General features: G+C 73.5%; 2 protein-coding genes across 2 annotated transcripts; both read left to right on the top strand.

The window, feature by feature from the left end:
• The first annotated feature begins 2,878 nt into the window (after positions 1–2,878).
• On the top strand, positions 2,879–6,550 carry LOC106497377 (interferon regulatory factor 4-like). The gene is made up of 8 exons (XM_067307570.1): positions 2,879–3,095; positions 3,274–3,463; positions 4,018–4,061; positions 4,687–4,783; positions 5,154–5,255; positions 5,598–5,993; positions 6,066–6,184; positions 6,288–6,550. Exons 1-8 carry the CDS (start codon positions 2,922–2,924, stop codon positions 6,426–6,428), a joined length of 1,263 nt encoding a protein of 420 aa, XP_067163671.1. The 5' UTR covers positions 2,879–2,921; the 3' UTR covers positions 6,429–6,550.
• A 1,463-nt stretch (positions 6,551–8,013) lies between these two features.
• Positions 8,014–9,451, top strand: FOXS1 (forkhead box S1). Its single transcript, XM_067307593.1, is given in 2 exon segments — positions 8,014–8,985; positions 8,987–9,451. Coding segments are annotated over 2 exon segments (1,347 nt in total). The 5' UTR covers positions 8,014–8,043; the 3' UTR covers positions 9,392–9,451.
• The last annotated feature ends 5,856 nt before the right edge of the window (positions 9,452–15,307 follow it).

Genomic DNA, 15,307 nt, shown 5'->3' with positions numbered 1-15,307 from the left:
GCGGCCGCGTTGCCGAACGCGGGGGGCAAGGAGGGGGCCGGGGTGGCCGCGGGGCCGGGGCCGGGGCAGGGCTGCGTTGCAGCCTCTGCGTCAGAGCCCGGCTGCGTGGAAATCCCCTCCGCAGCCGGCGCGGCTTCCTGCGTCGCCGACTTCCCGCCCCGCGGCTCCGAAACCCCGCGGGCAGGGGCCGGCGGCAGCGAGGGGCTTTTCCTGCCGCCCTCCCTGAAACGTGGCCCCGCAGCTCCCGGGGCTCGGAGCGATGCCGTCGCTGCCCCAGCCGCTCGGAGCAGGGCTGCAGCGAGCCCGGCGCGGCCGAGCCCCTGCCCCGGGGCGCCTGCTCCTGCCCCATCTTCCGCTCGCTGCAGGTCCTGCCTCCGCAGCGAGGAGGGCTCAGCGCCGAGAGCGAGCGGCCCCCCAGCGTGGCTGGTGCGAATCCCGGCGTGCCCTCCGCGCCGCCACCGGGCCCTCGTCCCCGCTCCGCGCGGGACACCCCGGGCCGGCGCCTGGCACGACGTCACTGCTTATTCATTTCGAGGATTTCCATGTCAGCACAGCCCGCGGGGTCCGGGAGCCTCGTGTCTCCTCCCGGCCGAGCGGCAACTGCCTCTTAGTCAGAAGGGAAGAGGAACCCGGCGGGCGGGAGGCAGCGCAGAGTGGCCGGTTCCCGCGACGGCAGCCACGCGCAGCCTCCACTCTGCGGGCAGGGGACGAGGAGCTGCCGCCGCCGCCGGCCACATCGGCACCCGGCTCCGGCCCCTCCGGCCCCCCAGCCCGGCACCCGGCTCTCACCGGGGCGCCCCGGGGAGCCCAGCCGGCCAGGGGAGCTGCGGGCCAGCGCAAGCCCTGCTCCGCTGCGGATGCCTCTTCCCTGGCTGCCGAAAGCGCCGGCTCCGTGGCGGCCAAGCCAGGCCGGGAAAGGGCCCCGCTCCTGGGCGCTGCGCGCGCAGCCCCTGGTGAAGCTCCTCGGCCAGGTGCCACTGCGCCGTGTTCGAGCCCAGCCGGCAGCACCCTCCTCGCCTGGGCGTGAAAACCCTCCTCCCGCTCCCGAAGGGCCGGAGCAGGCAGGCTCCCGCCTGGAAGCAGGCAGCGCCCGCGCGGGACGAACCCTGCGGGTGGGAAGGCAGCGCAGGAGGATGCTCGGGAGCAAAGAGGCGGTTTGGGACCATGCTCCGGGCCCCAGTGCCCCTCGCGGTGCTGAGCCCTGTCCCGCCTGCAGCCGCACTGCCACGGCAGCTCAGTGCCCCGGGCAAGCAACTCCCGGGCAGCAAGTCATTTCCTGATGGTGCAGGAAGTCTGATATATAGAAAGCTAATGGCAGTCGAAGCCGCGTTTCCTCTTTGGGCACCGACCTTCTTCCGGGAACGTCCGGGGGCCCAGCAGCGACCTGGCTGGGCGGAGGGCTGGGATGAGTCAGGCTGCTCCGCAGCTTGCGCCCCGCTCCCTGCACAGCTCATCTCTGCCCTTCCCACCAGGTCCCTGTTCGACTCAGCTCTCGGGCCCATCTGGCACCTCGGGGGCAAATGTGAGTACGGTGGCGGAGGTGAGACTCAGCAAGCGAAACGATGACACCAGTCACGCCGGAGCCTGGAAACTCCAGGCCCTTTCGTGCAGCTCCTCAAACGCTGTCTCAAAGCAGCGTCCCGTGGGAGGATGGCGGACAAGCGCCGCGGGGGGAGGCAGCTCCCCCGGGGCCATGAGCCACCGTGCACCCATCCTTCGGAGGCCGCATCCCGGTGGGCCAGGAATTGGGTGGGAAGGAGCAGCCCCGGGCACCCCGGCCCCTCGGCAGGGCCCTCCGGGGCGGCCGGCGGCTCCGGTGAGCTCTGCTCCGGGCTCCTTCCACGCGCAGCCTGCAGGTGTTGCCTGCTCCGAACCCCCAGCCCGGACACGGAGCCGGGGCGCGTGGGAAGGGGCGGCTGCTTGCTCCCGCGTGCCGGCACTCCGGTGTGCCCCAGCCGGGAGCACTGCCTGGCCCCACGTGCCGGGGCTCGGTCCCGCTCCTCTGCCCCGGCAGGCCCAGGCGCCGGACAGGAGGCCCCCAGGTGCCGGCCCTTGTCCCCAAGGCACTGGGGAACCCTGATCCCGGGGGGGGGACACCCCGGTCCCCCTGGGGAGCCTGTGGGGGTGCGGAAAGACTAACGAGGCCCCTAACGCTGTCACAAGGCACCGAGGAGGGTGCAGGGTGCCCTGTCACCGGTGCAGGGCTGCGATGTCCCCTGTCCCCGGTGCAGGGTGTCCTGTCCCGGTGCAGGGTGCCGCGTCCCCTGTCCCTGGTGCTGTGTCCCTTGTCCCCAGCGCAGGGTGCCCTGTGCCTGGTGCAGGGGCGCCCTGTCCCCATCCCCAGTGCTGTGTCCCCTGTCCCCAGTGCAGGGTGCCGTGTCCCCAGTGCAGGGGTGCCCTATCCTGGTGCAGGGGTGTCCTATCCCCTGTCCCCAGCGCAGGGTGCCCTGTCCCTGGTGCAGGGGTGCCCTGTCCCCACTGCCCTGTCCCCGTCCCTGGTGCAGGGGTGTCCTATCCCCTGTCCCCGGCGCAGGCTGCCCTGTCCCTGGTGCAGGGGTGCCCTGTCCCCATCCCCAGTGCCATGTCCCCTGTCCCCGGTGCAGGGGTGCCCTATCCTGGTGCAGGGGTGTCCTATCCCCTGTCCCCGGTGCAGGCTGCCCTGTCCCCATGCCTGGTGCAGGGGTGCCCTGTCCCCAGTGCCGTGTCCCCCGTCCCCGGTGCAGGGTGCCGTGTCCCCTCCCCTCCGCCCCGGGGCCACGGCGCAGCGGGGGGGGGGGAAAACCGAAAGCGGCGGGCAGGAAAGGGAAAGTGAAAGTCCGGCGGCGCTTTCGCTTTCGCCGCCCCAGCACGTTCCCGAGGGCGCGCGGGGGCCGCGCCGGGCCGCGCCGGGGCGCAGCGGGGCGGCGGGAGGCGCCGCGCCGATGGCGGAGCCGGGGTCGCACATGCGGCTCAAGGAGTGGCTCGTCGCGCAGATCGACAGCGGCCGCTACCCGGGGCTGCGCTGGGAGAACCGCGAGAAAACGCTGTTCCGCATCCCCTGGAAGCACGCCGCCAAGCAGGACTACCGGCAGCAGGAGGACGCCGCGCTCTTCAAGGTACCGCGGCTCCCCGGGGCTCCCCCGGACCCCCCCGGGGCTCCCCCCCACCTCCCCGGGGCTCCCCGCCGCCCCCGGCCCGGCCCCGGCGGCCTCCCGCCCGCCCCCCCCCCGGGGCTCCCTGGGACCCCCCCGGCCGGCAGCGCCCCGGCAGCGCAGGGCCCCCTCTGCCCCGCAGGCTTGGGCCATCTACAAGGGCAAGTACCACGAAGGCACGGACAAGGCCGACCCGTCCACCTGGAAAACGCGCCTCCGCTGCGCGCTCAACAAGAGCACCGACTTCCAGGAGGTGCCCGAGCGGAGCCAGCTGGACATCTCCGAGCCCTACAAGGTCTATCAGATCGTGTCCGACGGGGCCCGGGACGCGGGTAGGTCCCTGCGTCCTCCGCTGGGACGGGGCTGCTTCAGAGTTGTGGCTGGTGTCTTTGCCGTTCCTGTACGAGCCCCGTGTCCCGCAGGCGTCACCGCCTCGGGCCTTCCTCCCCGCGCCTCTTCCTCCGCAGTGTCCCGGGCCGGGCTGCTCCGCAGCCAGCGGTGCAGGGAGCAGCCGGGTTGGGAGGGAGGAAGCCTGAGAGTGAACCTGGCCGGTGCCACGGTTGGGCAGAGGGTCACGTCGCCCTCGCGCAGCCCCCATCGTCCCTTAGCTCCCCGTCCCCTGCTGGGGCAAAGCCCCTCCAGCGCTCCCTCTCGAGGAGATGCTCCGATCCCGGGGGGCATCCGGACACGGGGCGGCTCCTCTGGCCGCGCCGGGTGGCTGTGATGCGGGTCGGAGCTGGATTTGCTCTCCCAGGCTCCCGGCCAAGGGAGGGCGCGGAGCCCCGGCCTTCGCCCGGGTGCTGGGCTCATTCCCAGGCCATCGCTCCGGCTGGCGCGCGGCTGCTCTCCGTCAGGGCATCAGCGGGTTTTCCCATGCTCTCTGCAGACAAGGATGGCAGCACGGAGTCGCCAGCCTGCAAGGACCAGCGGGTGAGCGAGCCCTCGAGCCCCGTGTCGTCCTCCGCGGCCGTTAGCTGTAGGCCAGGGAAGGTGGGAGCCGGCTGCCCCGAATCCCCCCTCTCCCGTCAGCCGTTCCCCCTGCCCGCGCGCTCCCGGGCGCCCGTTGGTGCCTCCTTCACTGCCCCCCCCCGTGTGGCCTGGCCTGTCCGTCCCTGCTTGTCCTGCTCATGTTCGCTCCTCGCTCGGAGACCGCGGGAACCGGCGTCCCTGGCCCGCCGCTGCTCCGCGTTTCCCTGTGGGCTGCGGGGTTTCTCCCAGGGCCATCGGTTTCCCTGGAAATCCATTTTTCACAGCTGGGAGTTTGCCGTGTCCATGCTTGTCCCCAGCTGGGCCCCTTTGGGAGCATCCCTGCGCTCCTGGACATCTCCGGCTGTGTTACAGCAGCACGTTCATCCCACCCCGCAGCTGGCTCGCTCCCGAGCATCGCCACGGCCCCCCCGGGCTGCACGGCTGCCAGAGGCGGGCGAGGGATTTGCAGCACGGGGGGGGGGGTCCGCTGCAGAGGCAGGAGCCAGCTCGGGTCCCCTCGCTCCCGGCTCCGGCCCTGGCTGCCGGCTCGGCCTGTCTCACCGGTGCCGCTCTCCTCCCTCCGCAGGGCAGCGCCGCGGTGAACCTGGAAGAGGAGAGCCGGAAGGGCGCGACGGAGACGGCGCCGCTGCTGCCCCTGGCCTCTGCCCACCCCGCGGACCGGGGTGAGGGAAGCGTCTCCCCCTCCCCAGTTCGGGGGGTGGTTCCGGGGGGCTCCCGCTCCGGGCCCACGTCCTGCGCCCCGGCACGGCCCCCCTGGGGCACCCGGGAGCGGGGAGGGGAAGGGGAGCAGCAGGACGGGGCTGGGGGCGAGGGAGCTCCCCGGGCCCCCCTGGAGAGGGAGGCGGCGGTGGGTCGGGGGCTCCCTCCCGCCCGGGCTCGCCGTCCCGCCCGCCCACTCCCGCGCTCCAGCGAGAGCCAGCAAATGAGCGGCGGCCGCGGGAAGCGCCCTGGTGCTCCGGAGAGCCCCCAAGGACACGCGCGGCGCCGAGCCACCGGGGCCCCTTTGCCATCCTGCCCTCTGCCCCCACCCAGGATACCACGTGCGGGGCGTTTTCTACGGCTGGAACCCGGCCCCCGGCCACCTCCTCCCGGGACCCCCGTCCTACGTCCCCACCGAGGACATCAACCACTCAGGTAGGAGCCGAGGCCGCGGTGCCCGGCGCAGCCCCCGCTCGGGACGCCCCGTCCCCGCGAGCCCGGAGGCCAGGCACCGGCCCTGTCCCGGGCAAGAAACCCCCCGGCTCGGGGCTTCCTCAGGCGCCCGGCTGACCTGAGCCCGGGCTTTCCTCCAGCTTCCCCCTCTTTTGCCTCTGCTGGAGGAAATGGGGGGGATGTAGCAGGTTTGGGCTCTTGCAAGGGAAGGCAGCTTCGGGCGCGGGGCGCCCCGGCGGGTTCCCCAGCCTCCCGCGCAGCTCCTTCGGGAGCCGCCGCGTCTCCTTCGCCGGGTGTCCCCGCGCTGACCCCCCGCTCGCGCAGACTGCTGGCTCCACGTCCGCCTCTACTACTGCGACGTGCTGGTGAAGGAGCTGACGACGCGCACGGCCGAGGGCTGCCGCATCACCTCCCGCGCGGTGCCGGCCGACAGCGAGCGCCTCTACGGCCCCTCGTGCATGGAGCAGATCCAGTTCCCGCCGCCGCGGGCGCTGAGCGGCAACAGCCGGGTGGCCAGCATGACCGACGTGCTGGAGCGGCTGCTGCCGCACCTGGACCGCGGCGTGCTGCTCTGGGTGGCCCCCGAGGGCGTCTTCATGAAGCGCCAGTGCCAGGGCAGGGTGTACTGGAACGGGCCGCTGGCGCCGCACAGGGACTGGCCCAACAAGCTGGAGCGGGAGAAGACCTACAAGCTGCTGGACACGCAGCAGTTCCTGCAGCGTAAGTGCCGCGGCGGGGGCACGCGCTGCCGGGAGGGAGGGCTCCTCCGGCCCCGCTGACGGTGTCTTGCAGAGCTGCGGGGCTACCTGAGCCACGGGCAGCCCTCGCCGCAGTACCAGATCAACCTGTGCTTCGGCGAGGAGTACCCCACCAGCGCCGGCCACCACTTCCAGAAGCTCATCATGGCCCACGTGAGTAGGCACCGGGGCGGGCGCGGGATGGGACGGGATGGGATGGGACGGGACGGGGCACGCGCCCTGCGTCCGTGCTCCCGGCGGCTCCGTGTCCCCGCAGGTGGAGCCGGTGTTCGCGCGGGAGCTCTTCCATCACGCCCAGCGCATGGGGCCGCAGCTGCTGCGCGAGGCCTCGCAGCCCTGCGCCCCCGGCGCCTCCAACCACATCGTCCAGGTCCTGAAGCAGCTGTGCCAGCCCTGAGCCCCGCAGCGGGCGGCAGAGGGGAGCCACCGCCACGGGACGCCAGGCGATGCGCCGCCGCCTTCCCCGCGTGCCGCCCCACACCAGCCCCGGCTTCGAGAGCGCCCCGGCCCCGCCAGCACCCGGCCACAGTTCTCCCGGCGCATCCGTGGGGCTGCACGGCGCCACGGGAGCAGGATGTGGCACAGACCCTGCGGCAGGAGCGCGCTGCCAGGCCGCGGTGTCCCGAGGGGCCGGGGCCGTGCTCCGCCGTATTTATTCCCTGGAAGCTGTCGGAGATCCCGTCCGGGCCTCGGTTTGCCGCGGGCTTCTCCGTTTCGCGAGCCAGGGCGGCGGCGATCTCGGCGCACGGCTGCAGGCGGGGAGGAGGCAGCTCAGCCCCGGGGACTCGCCGTTCGGGCGCGTTAGAAATAAAGGTGTTTTGGTACCGCAGGCTCTGGGCAGCGGGGGACTGGGGGTCACCGCTGCCACCCGGACACGCACACGGTGGCACGTGTTACGGCGGTGGGCGTGGGGTCGGCACCGGTGTCTCAGCACCGGGTGCTCCTGGCCGAAGCTGGGCTTTCCAGCACATCCCCGGCACCCGGCGGCTTTCCAGGGCCCGGTGCTATTGGCGAGGTCTGGGAGGGCGGCAGGATCCACCCACCGAGCCCCAAACTGTCCCGCACCGTCGGTCCCGGGGCTGGGTCGCCCCCACGCTGGCTCAGGACCGCCACACGCTCCGGTTCCCGAGCGTGGGCAGGGATGTGCAGGCAGCGGCGAGGACCCATTAGCTGCTCTGACGAGCCGGCAGCCTGTCCCCAAGCCGCTTGCTGCCCCATGCCTCAGTTTCCCGTGGGGCGAGATGGCTCCTGGGATGTAGTTCCCGCGGCACCTTGGCAGGGATGTTCCCAGGCTGCAGGGAGCGGTGCAGGGTACCAGCATAGTGTGGGAACCCAGCACGGTGGGGGATCTGGCATGGTGCGGGAACCCGGCACGGTGCGGGGATCCTGCATGGTGCAGGGATCCGGCACAGTGCGAGGAGCTGGCACAAGCACCAGCCTCGGGTGGGGGCCGAGGCACCGGGGCGGGAGAAGGTGGATTGGGGGGGGGGGGGGGGTGGATGGTGGCAGCCCCAGCCTGTCCCTGCTGCCGACAGCCCCACTGCCTCCATCCTGCCAGCTTCACCCCGCTCAGCACCCCGCGATGCCCCGGCCTGGGCAGGGAGCGGTGCCCGGGGCTGAGCGCCACGAGCAGGAGCAGCACGAGACCCCGGTGCAGCCGGTGCACGGGGCACTTTCCCACGGCGGGACCCGGGAAGCGGGTTTGGGGAAGCCGAGCTGGCCGGGGGTGGGGGCCGAGCCCCAGGGCTTGGCTTGGCCGAGCCGGGCATCCACGTGCCCCGCTCGGCGCTGGCCCGGCGCCGCGGCCGGCCGCAGGGCCCGGCGCTGGCCGAGGGAGCCCCGCTCCGCCCTGGGCGGCCCCGCGGCCGCGGAGAGGAGGGGCCCGCCGCCCCCTCGCCGGCCCGCGCGGGAGGCTGGGCCGCCGCCGCGGCGTTTTAACGGGCCGCCGCCGGGGCCGGACGGCAGACGCGGAGCGGGGCGGCTGCGGGGCCGGCGGCCGGCCGGGAGGCAGGATGCAGCCGGAGCATCCCCGCGGCGGCTCGGCGCTGAGCCGGCTGCCGCCCCCCCGCGAGCCGGGCGCCGCGGGGCCGAGCCCCTTCGGCAGCCCCGAGCCCCCCACCACCACCGCCGAAGCCACCAAGCCGCCCTACAGCTACATCGCCCTCATCACCATGGCCATCCAGAGCACGCCGGAGAAGCGCATCACGCTCAGCGGCATCTACCGCTACATCATGGGCCGCTTCACCTTCTACCGCGACAACAAGCAGGGCTGGCAGAACAGCATCCGCCACAACCTCTCGCTCAACGAGTGCTTCGTCAAGGTGCCGCGCGACGACAAGAAGCCGGGCAAGGGCAACTACTGGACTCTCGACCCCGACTGCTACAACATGTTCGAGAACGGCAGCTTCTTGCGCCGGCGCCGGCGCTTCACCAGGAAGAGGGGCCTGCGGGACGCGCCGGAGGGCGACGCAGGGCGCGGGAAGGCGCCGCGGGCATCCCGTTCCCGGGGGCTGCCCGCCGCCCCGGTGCCGGACCCCAGCGCAGCGGAGGGCGGCCACCCTTCACCAGCGGCCGCGGGGCGGCTGCTGAGCCCCGACGAGCTCGCCAGCGGCGCCCGGCCCGGCCGGCTGCCGCCCCGCGCCCGGCCACCCTGCCTGTACCCGCCAGACGCGCCGCAGCCCAAGGGCCCCTTTTTCGGCAAGGAGCCGAGCCGCCCGCCGCCCCCGGGCGCCCGGCCGCCGGCGCCCCCCCAGCCCGCCGAGACTGCCTTTGGGGGGCTGCCGCTGCCCCGGCCAGGTCAGTACGCGCTGCCCGGCGAGCGCCCGGCCCCGCTGCCCGCGCTGCTGCCCGCCGAGCTGCGGGAGCCGGCGCCGGGCTCCCCGCCGCCCCCCGCCTCCCCCCCGGGCAAGGAGCCGCCGGCGCCCGCCCTGGCGCTGGGGCAGCCCTTCGCGGCGCCGGTGCCCCCCCGTGTTCCCGGGGCCGCTGCTGGGCGCCGGCAAGCCCCCCCCGCCGTCCTGCTTCCTCGACGGCGGCGACGGCTACAAGGCGCCGGCGCTGCCGGTCTTCGGCTCGCTGGGCTGCGGCGCGGGGCCCGAGGTGCTGGGTGGCAGCTACCAGTGCCGGGTGCAGGCGCTGAGCTTCTGCGTGAACGAGCCGTGCGGCGCCGCGCTCGAGCACCTGCTGGCCGCGCCGGCCCCTGGCGCCCCGCGCCCGCCGCCCTGCGGGGCCGGGGGCTCGCGGGCCACCGAGCCCAAGGAGCCGTGGCCCGGGGGCGCCGGCCCGCTGCCCGCCGGCGGCGGCTACCCGCTGGGGCTGCCCCCCTGCCTCTACCGCAGCCCCGGCATGTTCTTCTTCGAGTGACGGACTGGGCGCCCCGCGGGCTGCCGCCGGGGCCGGGGCCGAATAAAGCTCGTGTCCCAAGCGCTGCCTGCTGTCGTCTCTGCGCCCGGCTCGGGGGTGGGGGGGGAGAGCGGGGCTTGGGGGGGCCCCAGGGCCAGGAGACGCCGGGCTTGAGGCTGCCTCCGTGCTCACAGGTGCCGGGCCTTGCTCTGGGCTCCACATGTGACACGACAGTACCGGCCTCAGCGCGTGGCCCTGCTCGGGCACCCCGGGAGCTCCCGGGGGGGCTGCACTGTGCCGGGGGCCGGGTGCCCCCTGCTCAGTGCCGTGCCGGGTGCCGGCGGGTGCCGCGGGGGAGCCGGCAGGGCCGGGCATGGCTCGGCCACCCTGGGAACGGCCCCGCGGCTGCGGCTTTGCAGGATTCCTCTGACCTGAATCATCCCGGGCGGCTGCCGGTGAGGAGGCACCGGCTGAGTCACACTGCCCATCCTGGGGTGGGCACAGGGGCCCCGCCGGAGCAGAGTGAAGCCGGGCCAGGCCGGCACCGTGCCGGGACGGATGGGGGTTCCCACAGCCCCAGACCGGGTCCCCGGCCCCCAGCCCTTTCCCGCGCTCCGCACGCGGCACCCCACAGCGCCTGGGCCAGCAGCTTTATGCCGTCGGCTTTGCAGCCGGAGCAACACTGGAAAGCACGTGTCCAAGAGCCCCCCCCAGGACAGAAACCCCCCCGGGTGCTGGTGACTCAGGTGGAGGCAGGAGCACGAGGCTGCCGGGGGGATGCTGGCGGGGGGGGGGGGGGGGGGGGGGGTCCCGCCGGGGGACCCCTCCGTGGTGCCGCGGGAAGGCGGCAGCCCTCATCCCGGCCCCCGGTTCCCGGCTCCACCACGTCCGAGTGCAGTGGGGCCGCGGCCTGGCCGGTCCCTGGGGAGCCCCGCGGGGCCGGCTGGCACCAGGGCAAGGGACGGCGCTGGCGTCACTCGGGGACCGGCAGCGCCGCGGCCGCGTCAGCCCCGTTATCGGCCCGGCCGCCCGCAGCCCACGGCCAAACCGTGGCCGCGTCCCAGCCCCAGGCCGGGCGGCGCGGGGGGGGGGGCTGCCCTTCGTCATCGGAGGAGCCGGCACGGCCACTCAAACCCCCGGCTTTTATTTTCGCCCTTTTTTTTTTTCCTCCCCAGTGAAAAACAATATTTGAGTGCCTAGATCATGCTGGCGTCTCCGAAGCCGCCTGCAGCGAGCGCGTCTGACCTCAGCCCCCTCCTTCGCGCGGTCCCCGGGGGCGCGGGAGGAAGCGAGCGCCGCGGAGCCGTGCCCAGGGGCCGTCTGGTTCCCACACGCCGTGGCCAGGCCGCTCGCCCGCGCCTGGGAACGCGCGGCCCTGGCCGGCCGCAGCCCCGGGCCGCCGCCGAGCGAGCCAGGGGGCCGAGCTGAGGGGCCGAGCGCGGCATCGCCGGGCACGGTGCGCCCACGGCACCCTCCGCGCCACAGCCCCCAGCTGGGTGCAGGGCTGTGATGGGAGCGGGGCGGCGGGCGCCCGTGCTCCTGCCTGCACCGCGGGGCGCTGGGCACGGCCCTGGCTTGGCCCCCGGCTCGCTCCAGCCCTTGGGATCGCAGGTCCCTGCTGGAGCCTGGCCGGGGGGGGGGACAGGGCAGATTGCAGCCGGCTTGTTCATCCCTGCGCGGGGCTGGTGCCTCCCTGCCGTGCCCCTGCCCAGGGGGGACAGGGCTCGGCCCCGCTCCCGGCAGCGCGGCCGCCCTGGGCTGGCTCCTCTCCCTCCCCTTCCTCCCCCCGCGCTCACCGGCGGCCGCGGTGGGTGGGCTGGCCCCCTGCCCGCTCGCCCGCTCCCAGCCGCGCCGTGCCGCACCACTGGGGACGCAGCCGCGCTCGCACCCCGGAGCGGGAGCAGCGCTCGGCCCCCGGGGCTCCCACCGCGGTGGCGCGCGACCTCGCCCCTCTGCCGGCTGCTCCCGCGGGGTGCCGGAGCTCAGCGCCACGGCTGCGGGGCTGGACACACGGGGATGCAAGGTGCCACAGCCCCCTCCCCGCGCAGGGGACAGGGAGAGGCAGGAACACAGGGCTCCTGCCCAGGGACGGGCCTGTGATGCTGCGTGCACATGTGCGCACATGCATGCATGCATACGCAGCTGTGCACACGCACATGCACACATGCATGCACACACATGTGGCTGTGCACATGCACACACACACGTGCATGCACACGCAGCTGTGCACACGCACACACGCAGCAGCCCCGCCTGCACACCCGGGAGGCAACGAGGAGCCGCCGATGCATCAATCGGTGCCGCAGCCTCGGTGCTACCGGGAGTGCAGGGTCCGGCCACGGGGCGCCCGTCACGTGCAGCCCCTACAGAGGTGCACGGGGCACCTGCCCTTGCCCTGCTGTCCCGTCCCACTGTGGCCTGCCTGGGCGGTCTGGGGAAATCCGCCCCCCGCCGCAGCGCTGGCCTTCCTCCCACCCCTTCCTCTTCCTCCCGCACGGAGCAGCCGGCTCACCCCGCTGCAATGCCCACGGCGAGGGCTGGCGCACCAAATCCCTGCGGCACCAGAGACCCCGCCGGGTCAGCCGGACACAGGGCATCCGGTGAGGAGAAGTCGAGCACGGCCCGGCAGCCCGTCCTCGGCCTGGGGAGGTGGCGGTGGCCCTGGGGATGGCAGCGGTGGCCCTGGGGACAGGCTGCCCTGGCTCCCCAAAGGCGCAGAGCCACCGGGCCAGCCCCGGTGCCTGCACACCGAGCTGGCTGCATGCGTGGGCGCCGCGCGGGCCGGCAAGGTGCGAGAGGTGCCAGGGAGCTGTGCGAGGGGCTGAGCCCTCCCGGGCTGGCCGGGCTCCATGGGCCGGGCACTGCTGATGGGAACGGGGCGCTGCCGATGGGAAGGGGGCGCTGCCGATGGGAAGGGGGCGCTGCCGATGGGAAGGGGGTGCCCGCTTGCTGTCGGGCTGCTGCTAGCCCGGAGCCAGGGCTGTGGCTGGGAATCAGTAACGCGGAGCGGCTCGCGGGGCCGGGAGCCGCCGGGACGAGGGGAGGGCACAGGGCAGCCGGGAGCGGAGCGGGGCCGGGGAGCCCCGGGACACCCCATGCCGGGGCCCTGCAGCCCCCGCGGCCCGCGGGGACCGGGGCGACGCTCAGCTCCCGGGGCTCAGACAGGAAGGAGACGTCAGCGCGGCGGAGCGTAACTCGAACCAGATGGGGCCGCGCTCTTTTCCAGGACCGCAGGGTGGTCACCGACAGGAACTGGTCAAAGGCTGCCGGCAGGAAACGGGCTGGGAGGGAACTCCCTCGGCCGCCGCCGGAGCAGGCGCCCCGGCCCGGGCAGCGTTAACCGCTTCGGGGCCACGGGGACCCGGCCGGGCAGGGGGGGCACGGGCCCCCGACGGGGCGAACCCCGCGCAGGGCTGGGGGGCCCTGGCACAGAGGTTCAGCCGTGAGGACAGCCCTGTCCATCCCTCCGTCCCCCCTTTTCCTCCAGCACCCCCAGGGCCCCTCAACCCCCCCTCCCCAGCGCACTCGGGGACCCTTTTCCATCCCTCCAGCCCGTGGGACAAGACGTGCCGCTTCCCACCCCCCCTCCCCGCGCTTATCCGCAGCCCTCGGCTCTCAGCCTCCACTTACTCACCCTACGCAGCCCAGCCCGCGCGGCAGCGGGAGGGAGGTTTAACGCCCACCGAGCCAGCGCAGCCAGGCAACGCGGCCAAAACAGGGCCAGGAATAGCGCCAAGCCCGGCACCCCAGGGCTGCGGCAGCCCCGGAGCCGCCTACGCCGGAGGCAGCTCGGCCCCGAGGGCCAGCGCTGCCCCTGCTGCCTGCGGGCTCAGGCTGGCAGCCCCCGCGACCGGAGCGGGGCTCACACGGCGGCCGTCCGCGACCACGCGGCCCGAGACCTGGTACAACAGGTCCCTGCATCCCAGCAGAGCTCCCGGGGCTCCTTGCGCGGTGCCAGACGCCCGCGGTCCCTCGGGCCAGGGCTGTTTGCACGTGGCCGGCTCAGACTCGGGCTACCAGGGGCGAAGGGCCAGCGGATCCCCTAGGAAACGCTTGAGTAAGGACACGGGAGCCTGATCCTCTCCTTCCCCGCTCGCTCTCGAGGCTGGAAAGTACATAGGAAGGAGCCTCCATGGGAAAGAGGGCTCCCAAGCGGCCTCCGGTCCTTTCCACGTCCGGCCGGTGCGGAAAGGCGGCAGGCTGAGCCCTCTCGCAGCCCGGGCCGCGCGGGGCAGAGCGCAGGGGAAGCGGCCGCGCGTGGGGCGCTCGCAGAACCGCTGCACGTTTGGAAACACCGGCCGAATTACAGAGGGCAGCTCCCGCGGGGGGGACGGGGCCCGGCCCCGCGGGGAAGGGGAGCCCGGCCCCACTCGCACCCCGGGCCAGAGGCGCTCCCAGCTCCGCAGGACCCCACGCGGGCGCAGGGCTCGCTCTCAGACCTGTACATTTATTTACACGAAGCTGAGAGCCCGGGCAGCTCTCCGCGCGCAGCAGGGCACTGCCAGCCCGGGCAGGAGCCAGGGGAGCCGGAGGAGCCGGGCCGCAGGCGCAGCCGGCCCGCAGCCACCTCCGCTTGCCGACGCCGCCGGCGGGCAGGGCGGCCCCCGGCCTCCCCCGTTCTCCGCTCCGGGCCACGCGCCCAGGGTTTTGCTGGCAGCCGCAGAGGGCACAGGCAGCCCCGGAGCAAACAAACAATCATCTCTCACCGAGAACTCGCCCACAGCAAAAACCAAAGCTGAAGGGAACGGGGAAGCCCGGGACCTCGTGCCAACCCTCCTCTCCCACCTCCGGGCAGGGCTCGATGCCGTCAGGCTCCGGGGGGCTCCTGTCCTCCAGCTGAACCACGCAGTGATGCTGGGCTTCATGGGAGCCCCGCTGCCGCTGCCGCGGGGGGCGAGCGGGGAAGGGGCACCCGCGTCCCAGCCTCGCTCGCGGCCCTGGTCTCGCTCGCGGCCCTGGCCGCGGCCCCGGCCCCGCTCCCAGCAGGCCGGCGGGGCGAAGCTGGCCGCTCCAGCCGCCGGCCGGCCGGCAGTTCCTGTGTGTTGGTGGTCAGCGCTGAAGCAATCCTTTCATGAGCGGGGGGAGCAGGGCCCAGATGGTCTGCATTAGGACGCCTCTCTCGCCTTTATCTTGTGGGGGACGTGCGAAGGGAAGGTTGTGTTTTTCCCCTGCTGGCAGAGCAGAAGGGCAGGGAGGTTAGGAGGGAACACAAAGCCTCCTTCTTTGCTCGCTGGCTCCCATCTGGGGACGCTCCTGGAATCCGTGCTCTGCACTTCCTCCCTTCCTGTGCGCGGAGCCCTCCCGGCGCGTACAGGAACTCGGGCCCAGCTCCGGTTACTGAGCTCCCGGCTCACCCGGCGGGGGAGGAGGCGCTTTGGCCCCGGCTCGCGTGCTAATTCGCCAGGGTGCAGGTCCACACCTGCCCCTCCGGCATCCCGATGCCAAGGTGCGACTCCCAACCTGGCACGCGGGACCATTCCCCGCTGTGCTCTGGCTGGGAGCAGAGCCAAATGCCAGAGAGATCGGGCACCTCTGGGTCCAACAAAAACTTGCCCAGGGCAGGGCTGCAGCATTTACAGGCTGAATGCACAAATCTTGCGTCCAAGGTAGTGACGAGCATGTAGGGCCAGTCCAGACAGCAGTGCTCAACACATAGGACTGGTCTTTCCCCGCCACGGTCGCGGGAAAGAAACGCAAAGAGAGCAGCGATGCTACGGATGGGGGGATTTTGCAGACACGCTCTCCCGGCCCCCCGCATCAGGAGCGGGCAACGCGGAGGAGGGGGGATTCCCAGCAGCAACTGCAGAGCGGTGCTGGGCGGCTGGCACAGGGGATCCCGAGCGGCATTCGGCTGCGCCTTGCAGAGACACGGTACGTTCAGGCGGGGAGAAGGCACAGAAGGGCTAGAAATCCAGAGATGAGATCTACAACTACCAG

The sequence above is a fragment of the Apteryx mantelli genome, chromosome 18 (assembly GCF_036417845.1).
Source record: "Apteryx mantelli isolate bAptMan1 chromosome 18, bAptMan1.hap1, whole genome shotgun sequence".
NCBI lineage: Eukaryota > Metazoa > Chordata > Aves > Apterygiformes > Apterygidae > Apteryx > Apteryx mantelli.
This window is presented reverse-complemented; position numbering and strand designations above follow the sequence as displayed.